A 13,463-nucleotide genomic window follows, 5' to 3' on the forward strand; every position below is an offset into this window, starting at 1 on the left:
TTCTGGCTAAAGATAAAGTGATGAAACAGCTTGCACACAGATCAGAGGAGTTTACTGAATTAGCAAGAATACATTTGAAAAAGAAAAACAGATCCTAACCTGCATTGCAGGTTTGTCAAATGCATCACAAAACCTAAATTAAAGGGCTCTACATCATCATGGGCAGCCTAATACAAAGCATAACTCAAGTGAATCCCTGTGGGAATGGAACTGAAAGGGACAGACCACACAGTCACATGACTATCACACCAACACCTGATTATTCAAAAATAAATGTAGAAAGCTTTGCACAGGCACCTTTAGGAGTAAAATGGTCTTAACTTCCAAATGAGGAGTGCAGTGAGACCAAAGCCACCCTTCACTCCTCCCCTCTCAGAGGTTCAAAAGGAACTAAGCTCTCTCCATAACTTAACATACATGATGCCAAGAACTAGACACCAGAAAGATCCTGAAATGAAATTTGGACTAAGCTACTGACTTGCTTAGTGACCCTGGGGGAATCACTTCACTTTCAAGTGCTTCATATCCACCTCAACACACACATTTGGCACTAGGGTTTCTCTTGTTGCCAAATCTCAGCAGAGGAGCTGAAGATAAAATGGGCCATGAAGGCTGAATTCTTCTCACACCATGACTGATGGTCCTAGAAGGTTAGGGGTGAAGTAGCTAGCATTATCACTGCAAGTATGGTCTATGTTGTGACTAAACGAAGGATGTCCTCCTGGCACCTTTCACCAGCACAAAATCCACAAACATCTGTATAGTCTAGAACACAGCTTTCACAGGCTCCAACACTCCCGCTTAGTTCCACTCACCAATAACAGTACACAGTGAAAATAACCCCAGTACAATGAAGGAAAGTTTTACTCGTCCCTGTTCAGTTAGGTCAGCAAGTGCCTTACCTGTGAGGATGATGTTGGGGATGTTTCCATGGCTGGAGTAGTTCAGCTGTTGCGAGTCCTGCAAGTTGCCATGGCTCCCAGTAAGTCCCATCATGGCTGCCTGGGAGTAGTTAAGGGTGGAGCAGGGGCTGTACAGGCTGTTGGAACTAATGGCGTTTTCTATCATATTAAACTGTTCAAGCTGAAGACCAAGGCACAAAGGAATAGTTACTTCTAGCCATCAGGAAATACAGTGAAGCAATTTACACACCTCTAGTTAGGGAGATAACGTTTCAGAAGGGCAGGCAAACAAATTCATCTTTAGGTTTTGTAGACCAGAATATGGTCTATTTCCACCTAGCTTTGCAGAATAGTTTACAGCCAAATTCCGCTCTTGTGCCAAATCAAATTGCTGCCTACAATATCCTACCAGGCAGTCAAGCCTTTGAAAGAAAGAAAAATAAAATACTTTTTAAAAAATGAAAAAAACAGTAAAAAAAGCTTAAAGCGATATGATTGATGCTATTAGAGCCAACTATCTGCCTGCCCCAAGTGCAATCCCATTCTGAAGCCATTTCACTTTCTCAACTACACTGGCACATTTAACAGCTGAAGTAGGGACTATAGTGGGGGGCTGGTCTGACAAAAGCATGGAGGTCTGCTTGTTACATTTTGGGATCCCACACATCTTGGTTGCAAATTATAGATGTATGTATTTGTTGCCACCCACAAAGTGAGATCTTCCAAATGGGATCACTGTCAAGGAAGGTTTTTTGGTTTTCTTTCATCTGATAGTCTTGGCAGAGTCCCTTTAAAAGCCATCTGCTATAATGCTTAAGGGGAACAGCAAATAAAATGAAATACCCGTGCAATTACAAACTAAAACAGAAGTAATAAGATATGGACAGAAATGTGATCTTTAGAATAGCCATAAATTGAATTCTATGTATTTATTTTAATCTCAGAATGGCCAAAATATAGTCAAAATCTGAGATGAATTTGCTCACCTGATGGGATAGGGCATTAGCCTGCCTAGCTGTCATCTGCTGATCATAATAGGAGTCACCAAATACACTCCCCAGAATGGAAGAATGCTGAAAACAAAACAGAGTCCTTATGTTGTGAAAGTCACACAAACAGTGAGGCGTACCCAAGGTGTGTGAGTGACTGAACTCTTCCAACTGAATGGTATCAAATTTGGTAAGAAATACCATTAATTATTAAGGAAAACTAATAAAGGACAAAATATAAAATATTGGATTTTCTCTTCAAACACCAGAGTCCTCCTGTATAACTCTTTTCATTAAAGCACAAGAAATATAGGTTCTAGGAAACCATAAGCTTCCTCCCATAGGGGACATACATAAACTTCTGCTTTATAACAGAAGTTATGCAAATATACTATAAAAAAAACCAACGCAATTTTTGCACAAAAAAACCCAAACATTTTTCCATGAAAAGAATAAAAACCACAAATACAGCTAAGGCAGCAAAGTGCACGTTGCAACCGATAGATAACATAAAAGTTTTCAAGTACGTAAAACGATGAGGGAGGTAAATTGTTCTCGATAACCTCTGAAGATACGACAAGAAGCAGTGGGCTTAAATTGCAGCAAGGGAGTTTTAGGCTGGACATTAGGAAAAACTTCCTAACTGTCAGGGTGGTTAAGCACTGAAATAAATTGCCTAGGGCGGTGGTGGAATCTCCATCATTGGAGATTTTTAAGAGCAGGTTGGACAAACTTGTCAGGAACGGTCTAGATCAGAGGTGGGCAAACTATGGCCCGTGGTTGAGCTCCCGGCAGGGGAGGCTAGCCCCTGGTCCCTCCCCTGCTGTTCCCCTCTCCCTGCAGCCTCAGCGCGCCACGCCGTCAGCTCTCTGGCCCGCCGCTCCTGCTGGCAGCGTGGGCGGCAGGGCTGGCTCCAGCTGGGCGGCGGGGCCGCGAGCTCCTGCTGCTCTGAGCAGCATAGTAAGGGGGCGGCAGGGGAGGAGGGGCTGGATAAGGGGCAGGGGGTCCCGGGGGGCAGTCAGGGGACAGGGAGCAGGGGGGGTTGGATAGGGAGTGGTGTCCCGGGAGGCAGTTAGGGGCAGGGGGTCCCAGGACGGGGCAGTCAGGGGACAAGGAGCAGGGGAGGTTGGATGGGTCGGGGATTCTAAGGGGGGCAGTCAGAGGGCAGGAAGTGGGAGGGGCGGATGGGGGCAAGGGCCAGGCTGTTTGGGGAGGCACAGCCTTCCTTACCTGGCTCTCCATATAGTTTCGCAACGCCGATGTGGCCCTCAAGCCAAAAAGCTTGCCCACCCCTGGTCTAGATAATACTTAATCTTACTATGAGTGCAGGGGACTGTACTGGATAACCTCTCAAGGTCCCTTTGAGTCCTATGATTCTAGAATAATGCAGTAAGTACTTCGGTCATCAATATGCCTATGATGGCTGGTTACCCATCTCCCTCACCTAGTATTTACAAAATGAGCAGTTTAACTAAAACAATAAGGTGCCACAGTGAATCTCGATCAAGTCTTTTGCATCAAGAGCAGATCAGAGAAGTTATTTATGAAATGTGCTTTCAGCAGTACCAAGAGAAGGTAAATTTGCAGAAGGAATTCTACAACCACGTTAATTTCCTTCTTTTCCTTTTACTGAAATGTCCATTGATCAGTCATTCCAAAGGTGACCAACAGCTTTGAATTGTTATTTTATTTTTACACACCATCCAACTTTCAACTTCTATTTACTCAAAAGGCTACTAGCTATAACAGAAATCACAAATATAATTCCTTCTTTAAATTCTGTCTAACTTTGCAGATTCTAGTTGAAAATCTACTGTCTCCAACACAACTAGTATACTTATATAGAACTTATTTGGAAAGTTTGTCTTATGTTTAGAGATGTATTTGTTTCTGTTTTTTAAATGTCTTGCATAGTATCTTCCAGCAGTTTTAATTTCATGAAATTCAACCACAAGGCTAAGAGACAAATCATTTTTCCCATAGAAAGTTGAATTACATAAGAAATTTTAAGCAAAAACCTAATAAGCAACTATACAGTTACACCAACTAATACAACTAAGGACATTAACATGGCAAAGTTGCAAAATACTCAAAAGCACAAGATGAAGTCCACAACAGTGAACATAAAATCAATTTAGCAGACAACAGTTAAGATAAACAGTAAAATCTCAGATGAAACACTTTTCCTAATGGCACCAATAATTTGTATGTGTCTTTGTGCATGCATGCGTGTACGTATATATATGAAATATTTCAAATCAGCATGAAAGAGGAGAAGGGATGGTTGTTTTTTTCAGCAAGCCTTCCAACAGTCCTTTGTAAAAAGGAGCCATCATGAAGTAAACATGATGACAATGCCTTTTCAAAGCAAAAGAAAGGAACTTTCTACCTTGAGGCAGAATCTTCCAGTGTCATTATGCTATAGGGAAACTCTTGAGCTACTGTGGCAGCAGTGGATTCATAGCCTGATAACTAAAAGCTTTGAAGAAAGCCCAGTAGGGATTCAGCATGGTGCACATATTCAATCCATTTGCTAAACAGATTTGCACCAGGTCTGGTCTTTATACTGTGAACCCCCATTCCATTGTGTGTGGGAGGGCAGAGGGCATAGTATGAGTGCACTCAGATAATAGAAAACTGTTGAACTCCTGAGTAGTGAGCATTCTGTCTGAATCCAGCACAATGCTGAACATGGTGGGTACTTGCAACCCACCCTTAAAGCGTTGCTCCAGGCTTATGTCTAAACACCATCTAGAAGAAAGCCTCCCAGCCCAGGTAGAGAGACCAGCACTAGCAGGGTTCAGGCTAGTGAACTAAAAACAGCAGTTTGGATGCTGTGGCTTGGGCTCTCAAGCCTAAAGGGTCGGGTGGGCTTGAAGGCCCAAGCCATAACCTCCACACTGCTATTTTTACTGTGCTAGCAGGAGTCTGTCTACCCAGACTGCAGGGCTCACTGCCAACTGCACTGTATATATGCCCAAAGGTTCTATGTTCCAAGCTCTGATGTGTAAAGTCAGAAAATATCCTGATGCTCAGCAAATCTTGTCCGACAGGAAAGATCAGTCTCCTGTCACTCTCAGGAAGGGCTTGGCTACTAAATGAAATGAGGAACCTTTTCCTTAACACTGATTCAAGAGAAAGAATAGGATTTTACAGCAAAAAGAAGGTTTTTGACACAGAATATTTCCACTCTTATTGTTTTACATTTGAAAGGGATGATTCAAAGACTTTTTCATGAATTTTTAAAGTATAATTAATTGCATCAAAGTGAAAAATAAAAGCACTTTTTCCTTCTAAGTACTTATCAAGATGTTTTTGCCAGAATTGTATCCTGCATGTTAAATAAGGAGCTTCTTTGCCAGTACCTTGTTGACTCTCGTTCATTTATAAGACATGACTGCCCTGCCCCCAGTACAAACCCTAACCGCAACAGCGCCTCCTCATATCCGCAGTATGCACAACTAAAGCCAACCTGGAATTGTCATTAGAAATGCAGCTGACATGCAGCAGCCCCAGACAGAACCTGAACAAGACCCTTCTCCTTTAACTTCTGCCATTTTTACACAAGCTTTTCAAAGATACAACAAAAAGCAAGAAAGAGAAAAAGAAGGAAAGAGAGGAAAAAGAAAAAATCCCTGCCGTAGTATGGTTATCATGACTCCTGTCCTAGAAGACGCCTGAAGTAGAACATGAAAAGCAATGAATTGGACAAAATTCTTATGTGTTAGCCCCTGTTCCTCACAAGGCGCTCTGAACAAATCACAGAAACTCAAGCTACATTAATTTTTTCTTGAGACTCCTAAATGCACTATCTAATAATTTTATTAGTGGTAAAGCTCCATAAGGAAATCAACCAGAAAGTTGACTTCAGGGTCTAAAAATAATTTATCAACTGGTCTGATATACATCTTGTTAACCCATCTCCTACAGAAATACTATACAAGGTCTGTTTTGTCAACAGTACATCTTCCTTGGTTAATGACATGGTGACTGCAAAAAAAGCTCGCTTAAATCATTGTCTAATAATACATACCATATTTTCCAAGTATTTAGCTGTTTTACTAAAAAAGCAACTTTATATGTAACTGAGACAATGATGTCAGGGGAAAAAAAAAAATCAAGTAGTAATAAACAAAGCCAGTGTTAATGAAGAGCCATGCAAACAAGCTGAGAACCACAAGCAGAGCTTTTCAATTGATGTTTTAATGGAAAGTCCCTCAGATCGGAAATAAGAATTTGGAACTCAAGAGACTAGCAAATAGATTTGGGGGTGGGGAAGTTGAGGAATAATTCCTGTTGCATGAACTAGATGTGATTAAACAAGTTATATTCTAAAAGTTTACATACAAAGAGCTGGCTCTACTATTAATAAAATGTGGGATTTACCTAAAATCAATCAGAAATACAGAAGTTAGGGATGGTAGAGGCCCACAAAGCCACATCTAGCCCACCCCTACATCCTCATTCAGAGCAAGATTGTTCCCCTACACTACACCTTCCAGTTTCTTTACCAGCCTATTTTTAAAACGTCTCAACCGATGAGGGTTCCACCTCTTCCCTCGAGAGACTATTTATGCTGGAGCCTAACAGACCTCATCATTAACAAGTTCTCCCCACCACCCCAACCATTCAGCCTACATCTTCCTTTTCTTATCCTTTTTCTCCTAGTTATACCCTTTTCTATCACTTCTCTCCATCATTAAAAATACGTAGCTACTTATGTCACCCCACCCGTTGGCTTACAGATGTGGGAAGGAGAATAGGTTTTCTAATTTAATAAGGTATCGAGAACTATTTTCCAATCTTTCCCATTTGGCTTTTGCTAGATGACAACCCGTATCTCAGCATCCTATTTAGAAGTACAGTACTTCAAAACCAAGTTCTGCTAGTTTGGAAACTAATTGCTCCTTGTAAATTGGTCTGACATGTATCCCTTTGCCAACATACCAAATATGAAATGAAATGTTTTTAAGAGGCCAAATAGTAAAACAGGCAATGTAATTAAACTCCACCTCCTTCCATATATCTGCTAGAGGAGGAACCACATGTCTGTTAGGCACATCACAGTGACTTGGTTTAGATACGGAGGGAAGACCAATAGGAAAAACTGCTCTCCATGGCATTCTACCACTTTAGACTGCCCCATGACAATAAGGTAACTGGTCTGAGGACACAGGCAGGGAGGATTTACAGACCAGTCAATGGACAATCAACAGAAGCCTACATTTGGGTGCACTGCCCAATGGGGGTTTCAGGGCTGAGAATTAATAACAGTGTCTGGTAACAGCATTAACCTAATGGCAGCTTAGAGAAAAGGGAGTACGTTTTCTTGCCTACTCTGAGCCATACAAAGACAGAGCAGAGCTAGAAGAGGCAGGCAGAAGAATCAGTGACAGTGGCAGTGAAGTGAAGGTTAAAAAGTCACACTGACAGCCCTAACCCTCAGATCTATTACTGAGTTCCCTAAGTTCTGACTGAAATCACTGACTTAAGTCTATGGCTAATGGCCTGGAGAGATGAACCTCCAACTTTGAGGAATAATTTTATTTATTTTAATTATGCTTCTCCTTATAAATATCCTTTAAAAGTTAAAGTACCAGAAAACAGGAAATACAATTTCAGACTTTCTCATGGTGTCCAATGAGCACTCCCTTCTGCATCCCATCACCATTTTTGGGATGTAGGAAAGGGCAACAACTTTGACCTATTGCAGCAGCACTAGGAGGAGATTCTAAACTATCTCAGCACTGCCTGATTAGCAGTTCCCCCTAAAAACTAGTTCACTATTTCTTTAGTTGCCCTGCAGCTGGCGGATTAAATTCCTGTTGCTCTGTTTAAATACGGGCACAATGATTTGTGGGACTCTTGCATATATAAATTAAAATTTACACAGCCAGGGAAGATAGCCACCCTGCAACACTAATATTTAATGTTTTTCTAACCTGTTTCTTTCAAGTCGTGAAATGGAGTTAATGCCTTTTCAAGAGTTCACTTTCTACAGAGGTTTCTTTAAAAGTGTCCATTGTTTCCTGCTTTAATTGCACCTGAGGATGTGAGCTGTATTCAGAGGTGCACAAATCACCTGGACAGACCTCCCCATCCCCTCACTTCCTTTCACATCCCCTACACCCTTCCAGCCACTCCACCAATCATTGCTCACACTTCCCATGAGGCATCATTCCCTTTTTGAAAGGGATCTTTCTGGATGCATTTTCTGTGGAGCTCTCATGAAGGAGTAATTGAGTGTAAGTTTAACAGTACCTTCTATTAAAATTTGAATTCACCAACTTTTGGAAAACTCTGTATCCGAATGAAGCTGCAAACATGATGAGACATCAGTGATGCATGAAGCACATAAAGTTACAGTGAGACAACCATGGGTCAGTAATGGAAAGACTCAACTAAAAAACAAACACAAGAAGCAAGGCCTGTGGAAGCACAGAGTCCCTTACTTGAGGGGAGCTGCCAGGAGAGAAGCCTTGATTGGAGACAGGAGAGGTGGGAGACTGGTTGGCTGGGGATCCAGCATTACTGCGGTACTGCTGGAGTGAAGCCTACAGAACAACACAGAATTAAAGACCATGGGATTGATGGAAGGTTGAAAAATTATATACTTATTGGTGTAGAGCTGGGGAAGCCAGGTGAGACCATCTTCAAGAACTCCCGGAGATCAGCAATTATGCTATGACTGTGAATAATGCCCCAAACATCATGAAAAAGGTCAAGATACCAACACAGCATGGTCTGGTGTCTAACTATGCACACCTAAAAACAGGGCAGTGCTGTTATTCAAGGACAACTGAAGTATTTCTGGTTTATGTTTTGTTTTCATTTTCTTAAAAAACCAGTCAGCCAACACACAAAAGAGACACGTGTGGAAAGAGGCCTCCCAATCTGAGAATAATTTGAAAATACGGGCATTGATACCTTCAAACTCAACTGCCACCCTCTCCCCTTCTTAATTTGATGCCTATGGCCCTTAGAAAAGTGATATGAGTACTGTTCTTCCTACTCTTAGGAATTAGTCTAGGTATATTAATTAGGTTAAAATGTATAATTGCAAAGACAAACCCTTTTCATAACTACATACTTTCCAACTATATGAACTAGACACCATCTGATACATACACTGTCTGTAGGCTAATGCTAGCTATGCCCATATAGTTTTTAGCCTTAGTGAGATAAGATGTTCACAGAATTACCTTTTCACTGTCACATACAGTACCCTGGATTAAGGTCAGAGGATCACTCAAACGCAAAACAGATACAGAGCAGCTGTTGAAATAATAAACACCGCTCTTTCTATAATGCTGTCTTTGAGAGCCAAGATTATTATGAGGAAGAACCCAATACCGCTGACCAAGAAGTAATTAAATCAGACAGTTTTATAAAGTGAGGAGTGGTGTATTAACACTTTTTAACACTGTTTAAAATGCATAAAGAATAACTCAAGGTTAGTACACCGTCTTGACAAAGGGTTTGGGTTTTTTTTTTTTTTTTTTTAAGATCCATAGAATTCAGGTATTCTATTGAGGTACTGCACACTGGCCTTCAGTGGGGCTATGAGGATTAATGGAAAACCTTTCAGTGAAGCTGCACTGTAGCTTAGAGTACTTTTTTTACCCACATTTAAAATGTAGTGTACTTGTATACAATTTCAAGTTCTAAAGAGAAACTGAACATTCTGAATTTTAAGGGCCTAGAGAAGTTTAGGATGAGGAAAGCAATGTGAAAAGCAGAGAAGGAAAATCAGAATATCTGTATTAGTTATTGCATAAACATTAGAAAAAAAAACATTCAGACATGTTGTTTTGAGTAGCCGGCATGTCAAAACCAATATCCCTTCAAACTACTGATTTCTGTTTTACCTTTATCTTCTCCTACTCCCTCACAATCCTGGCACAGAAGCCACATCTCTACCAGCACAACCTGGTTTAAACCTGATCCCCAGATTGAAACCCACAATCATGTCTTAGCCATCCATAATGAAACGGCTCCTCTTGTTATCTGAACAGCTGCTAGTACTGCCCCACTGCCAGGAAGAGAAGATTTTCCCATGAAATCAGAGACAGCAATTCACTGGCCTTCGGAGCAGAACCAGCAGAGAATGTGCCAGGTACCTCTTTTCCTAGCAATGGGACATCATCTCAGGGCTGACCTATTATATTGAACCACCTTCTGAATTCTGGATTCCAGGTTGTAGGAAGAGATTGGACAATTTACAATAGAAAATTTTGCCTTCTTGGTTTAACTCTGCTCTTCAACCATATAGATGTGTCTACTCAGTTCTTTAGAGAGGCTTGAAAGCAACTACAACAAACTCTCCAAGAAATAATGTTAGCCAAAAAAATTCCTCTTGGCTTTAAAACTGCTGTGCTTTAAAAAACAGTATCTGTGGTTTTCTGTATCTTTGGTGGAAAATGCTGATTAGCACAACTTTATTAAACTTCAGTTAAATTTCTCATCTTGGTTGCGTAGCACTCAACTTGTGGATACCAGATTCACCTGGGGCAAAAAATAAGTACATATGATAACTGGGAAGGTAGCAGTACACTTGCACTAAAATGCAAATGCTGCTGTCTGAAAATTAAACTAGTCTGACCAAACTCCATTTTGGCAGACACCTGAACACAGTTAATATGGATAAATATTTTTCAGTTTTACGAAATTCTGGTCTTTCCAATTGCACAGAAATGTCTTGTCTTTCAGAACTTAAAACTAGCTAAATTTCAAAAGATGCTTCTCACTTTACAGACACAGATGTTTACAAAATGGCACTTTTTAATTCAGTCTCTCCATACCTAGCTGATAGTCACTTCATTGCTGCTTTCCAACACCTTGTAAACTGCAATGCTAACACAGATGCTTATCTACCTCTTCCCTTCTAAAGGCACAGGACACTCAACTTGCAGATGTGTCATTTAAAATGACAATTTTTTCCCCAACCACTTCCTTTATTAAAAAACCCTACTGACATATTACCTTGACCTTTGACTTGCCAGTTTATAAATTTTATATATCATCCACCCAAAGAATAAGGGCATCGCCTTCATTACCCACCTGTTTATTTTTTTTGCTAGCCCTGAAACTGTCTCTCTGAAGACACATCTCCACTGCTTCAAACTTGCGTTTGTTAAACTGATCTTTAAAAAAATCTATTTAAACTATTTCAAGTGGGCCTGAATTTAGACAGGGTTAGCCAGAGTTATGGAGCCATTCTCATTTTACCAAGTGTTCTAAAATCATATTTAGTAGTTTAAACAGTTTGGCCTGGTTCATATGGGTTAGCCATATTACGTTTAAAACATTTTTTATAATATGTTTAAAATATGTTAAAAACTGGTTGAACCAAACTGTTTGAATCCAGTGTATACAGTGCCTGGATGCGGAACTGCTACAAGGGCTATCTAGTTAGAACTCTGACAATGCAGGCCAACACTGCTGTTGAATTCTATCAGGTCATGTTCTCTGGAAGAAAGCTATTTGTTTCCACTTATATCATCTTCAGTCATTGCCCAAACTTACCGAGTTGATGTCTATGCCCATGGAAGGTTGGGTCTGGCTGCCTGGAGGTGACTGTGGGATGGTCGATGGTACTGTGACTGAAAGGGGGGGAAGCTGTGCTCCTCGCTGTAAGCCAGAAGTCTGCATTAAAGGGGCATTCTGAGGCAGACTACTTGCCACTTGGGTCTGTTGCTGGGAACTAGCCTGGGTAAAAAACTGATACGGTGGAAGCTGCTGTTCCAAAGACAATGCATCCATAGCCACAGCCTTAAAGAGAAAACAGGAAAATGTACTATGCAGAGCTCTGGTTCAACTCCGAGACTCCTAAAATTTCATACCAAGTGAATATTCATATATATCTAAGCGCTATATATCACATAAGCAATCTGGAAAGTTATCTGAGATCTTGCATTTAAAAAAACAACAACTTACATTTAAACCTTCAAGGATGTGGCTTAAAGGGACTAATTTGACATTTTATTTGTTGTAAATAAATAAAAAGTGTGTTTGCAAACCTAGCTGAATGTTTGATTTGAGAGCTGACAAGTCAGTCAGTCAAGGAAAACCCATCTACTAAGTCCCTGTTCTGAGCCCCTCAAGGACCAAACTAGAGCATGCCAGGTATGGCAGAGGCAGCCTACAGGTGCATCAAAGGGTCAAAAATCCTAAGAGCCAAAGGAGTTTCTCATGATTCACATGGAAGCATGAAACACAAGAGAATCTTGTAATGGTATCGTTAAAGAAAGACGTTTTCCTTAGTGCTTCCAAGGCCTTGGAAGACAAAGTGAAATCTGTTTCCTTAAACTGTCTTCTCCACTGTCTGACAGCATACATGAATTTATCTTGGTAGAATTGCTCAGATCTGGCTGCTGGCTTTGATTTAAATTAAAAAAAAAAACGGCCCAAAGCATTTATTTATAAAAAGGAACTTGACAACATTAACTTTACAAACATACCTAAAGGAGAAAATTATTAAATTAATGACGCGACTACAGGTTTATCATCCTTACAGCTAACATTTCCCTATGTGAATTAAGTCAGAAACAGACAGCTATGATCTAAAACTTTACAAAGTGGAACAAGGTTCATTATTCTTATAAAATGTAGTCCTTCTCCAGATCTCCACGCAGCCTCCTACCTGAGTAATTGGCGACAGAGGTGAGAGCGTAGGAGATATCTGTTGGGACTGTGGTCGTCTGGAGTCTGCATTCAGTGAGAGGGGACTGACAGCTGGCTGCCGGGATGAGGCTTGCGTCGTTGTCATTCCTGCCATTAATGGAAGAAACCAGTTTACGCAGGAACTGTGGTGATGCTTGTTTACATTTAACAATTTGTTTATATGAAGTAAAATGATGAATAAATGGCTGAATTTTACAAAACTTTACAGTAAAGTGTTGAATATGGCTAGGCCAATATTCTATGCTGAATGCAGCATCAGGCTTAAATTCTTAGCAAATCTGTAATGAATTTTGTGACAGTGAAAATGCCACGATGGAGAGAAGATTGTTGCAAGCATCTTTGCTGATCACTCCTGTTAATGTATAAATAGATACTGCCATTCAGTTAGCCCAGTGGTTGTCAAACTGGCATGCAGAACCTTTCTTGATGCTTCATAGAATGAAACATTTTGAGAACTGGGCAGTGCAGTCTGTGGTGCAGGGAACAGGAAGGGGGTCTGCAAGACTATCCCTTCTAACAAAGTGGCCCACAGACTGAAAATCAGAACCACCAACCTATCCCAAAGGCCATGAGACCCACTGGAAACTTCCATGGGCAAATGAAATCAGGTCATTTTATAAAAAAATAATAAGAGCAGGGCCATAATTTTGTTTCCTGGAATGATGGGGAAGGCTGTTATCTGTGTTCATCTCATAGTCCTGAGCCACTTCTTATTTCCCCTACTAATATCCTGCACTTTCAAGACCCTGCATTGTGGCTACCATTGTTCCATGCCAAATGGACTCCCTCTGGCTGCAGGCAACCCTATTTATTAATACTTACCGGGCTATGACACCCTTCATTCACAGATCTCAAGTGCTGTACAGACATTAATTAAGCCTTACACAGA

General features: G+C 40.7%; 1 protein-coding gene across 6 annotated transcripts in view; it reads right to left on the minus strand.

The window, feature by feature from the left end:
* CRTC1 (CREB regulated transcription coactivator 1) overlaps positions 1 to 13,463 on the minus strand; it is an 84,381-nt gene that overhangs the window by 13,773 nt on the left and 57,145 nt on the right. For 2 of the 6 annotated variants that reach the window (XR_005223370.2, XM_037885914.2), the window contains exons 9-13: positions 12,534 to 12,661; positions 11,417 to 11,662; positions 8,344 to 8,445; positions 1,889 to 1,975; positions 903 to 1,083 (exon numbers count right to left, since the gene is read on the minus strand). Coding sequence is in view for 3 of the 6 variants with exons in the window: in XM_037885914.2 (XP_037741842.1) it covers positions 903 to 1,083; positions 1,889 to 1,975; positions 8,344 to 8,445; positions 11,417 to 11,662; positions 12,534 to 12,661 (744 nt within the window). In the remaining 3 variants the exon portion in view is untranslated. The remainder of the gene's footprint in view (positions 1 to 902; positions 1,084 to 1,888; positions 1,976 to 8,343; positions 8,446 to 11,416; positions 11,663 to 12,533; positions 12,662 to 13,463) is intronic. The other 4 variants (XR_006287480.1, XM_037885915.2, XR_006287479.1 and 1 more) reach the window with 2 other exon arrangements.

Source organism: Chelonia mydas, chromosome 25, assembly GCF_015237465.2.
Source record: "Chelonia mydas isolate rCheMyd1 chromosome 25, rCheMyd1.pri.v2, whole genome shotgun sequence".
NCBI classification, from domain to species: domain Eukaryota; kingdom Metazoa; phylum Chordata; order Testudines; family Cheloniidae; genus Chelonia; species Chelonia mydas.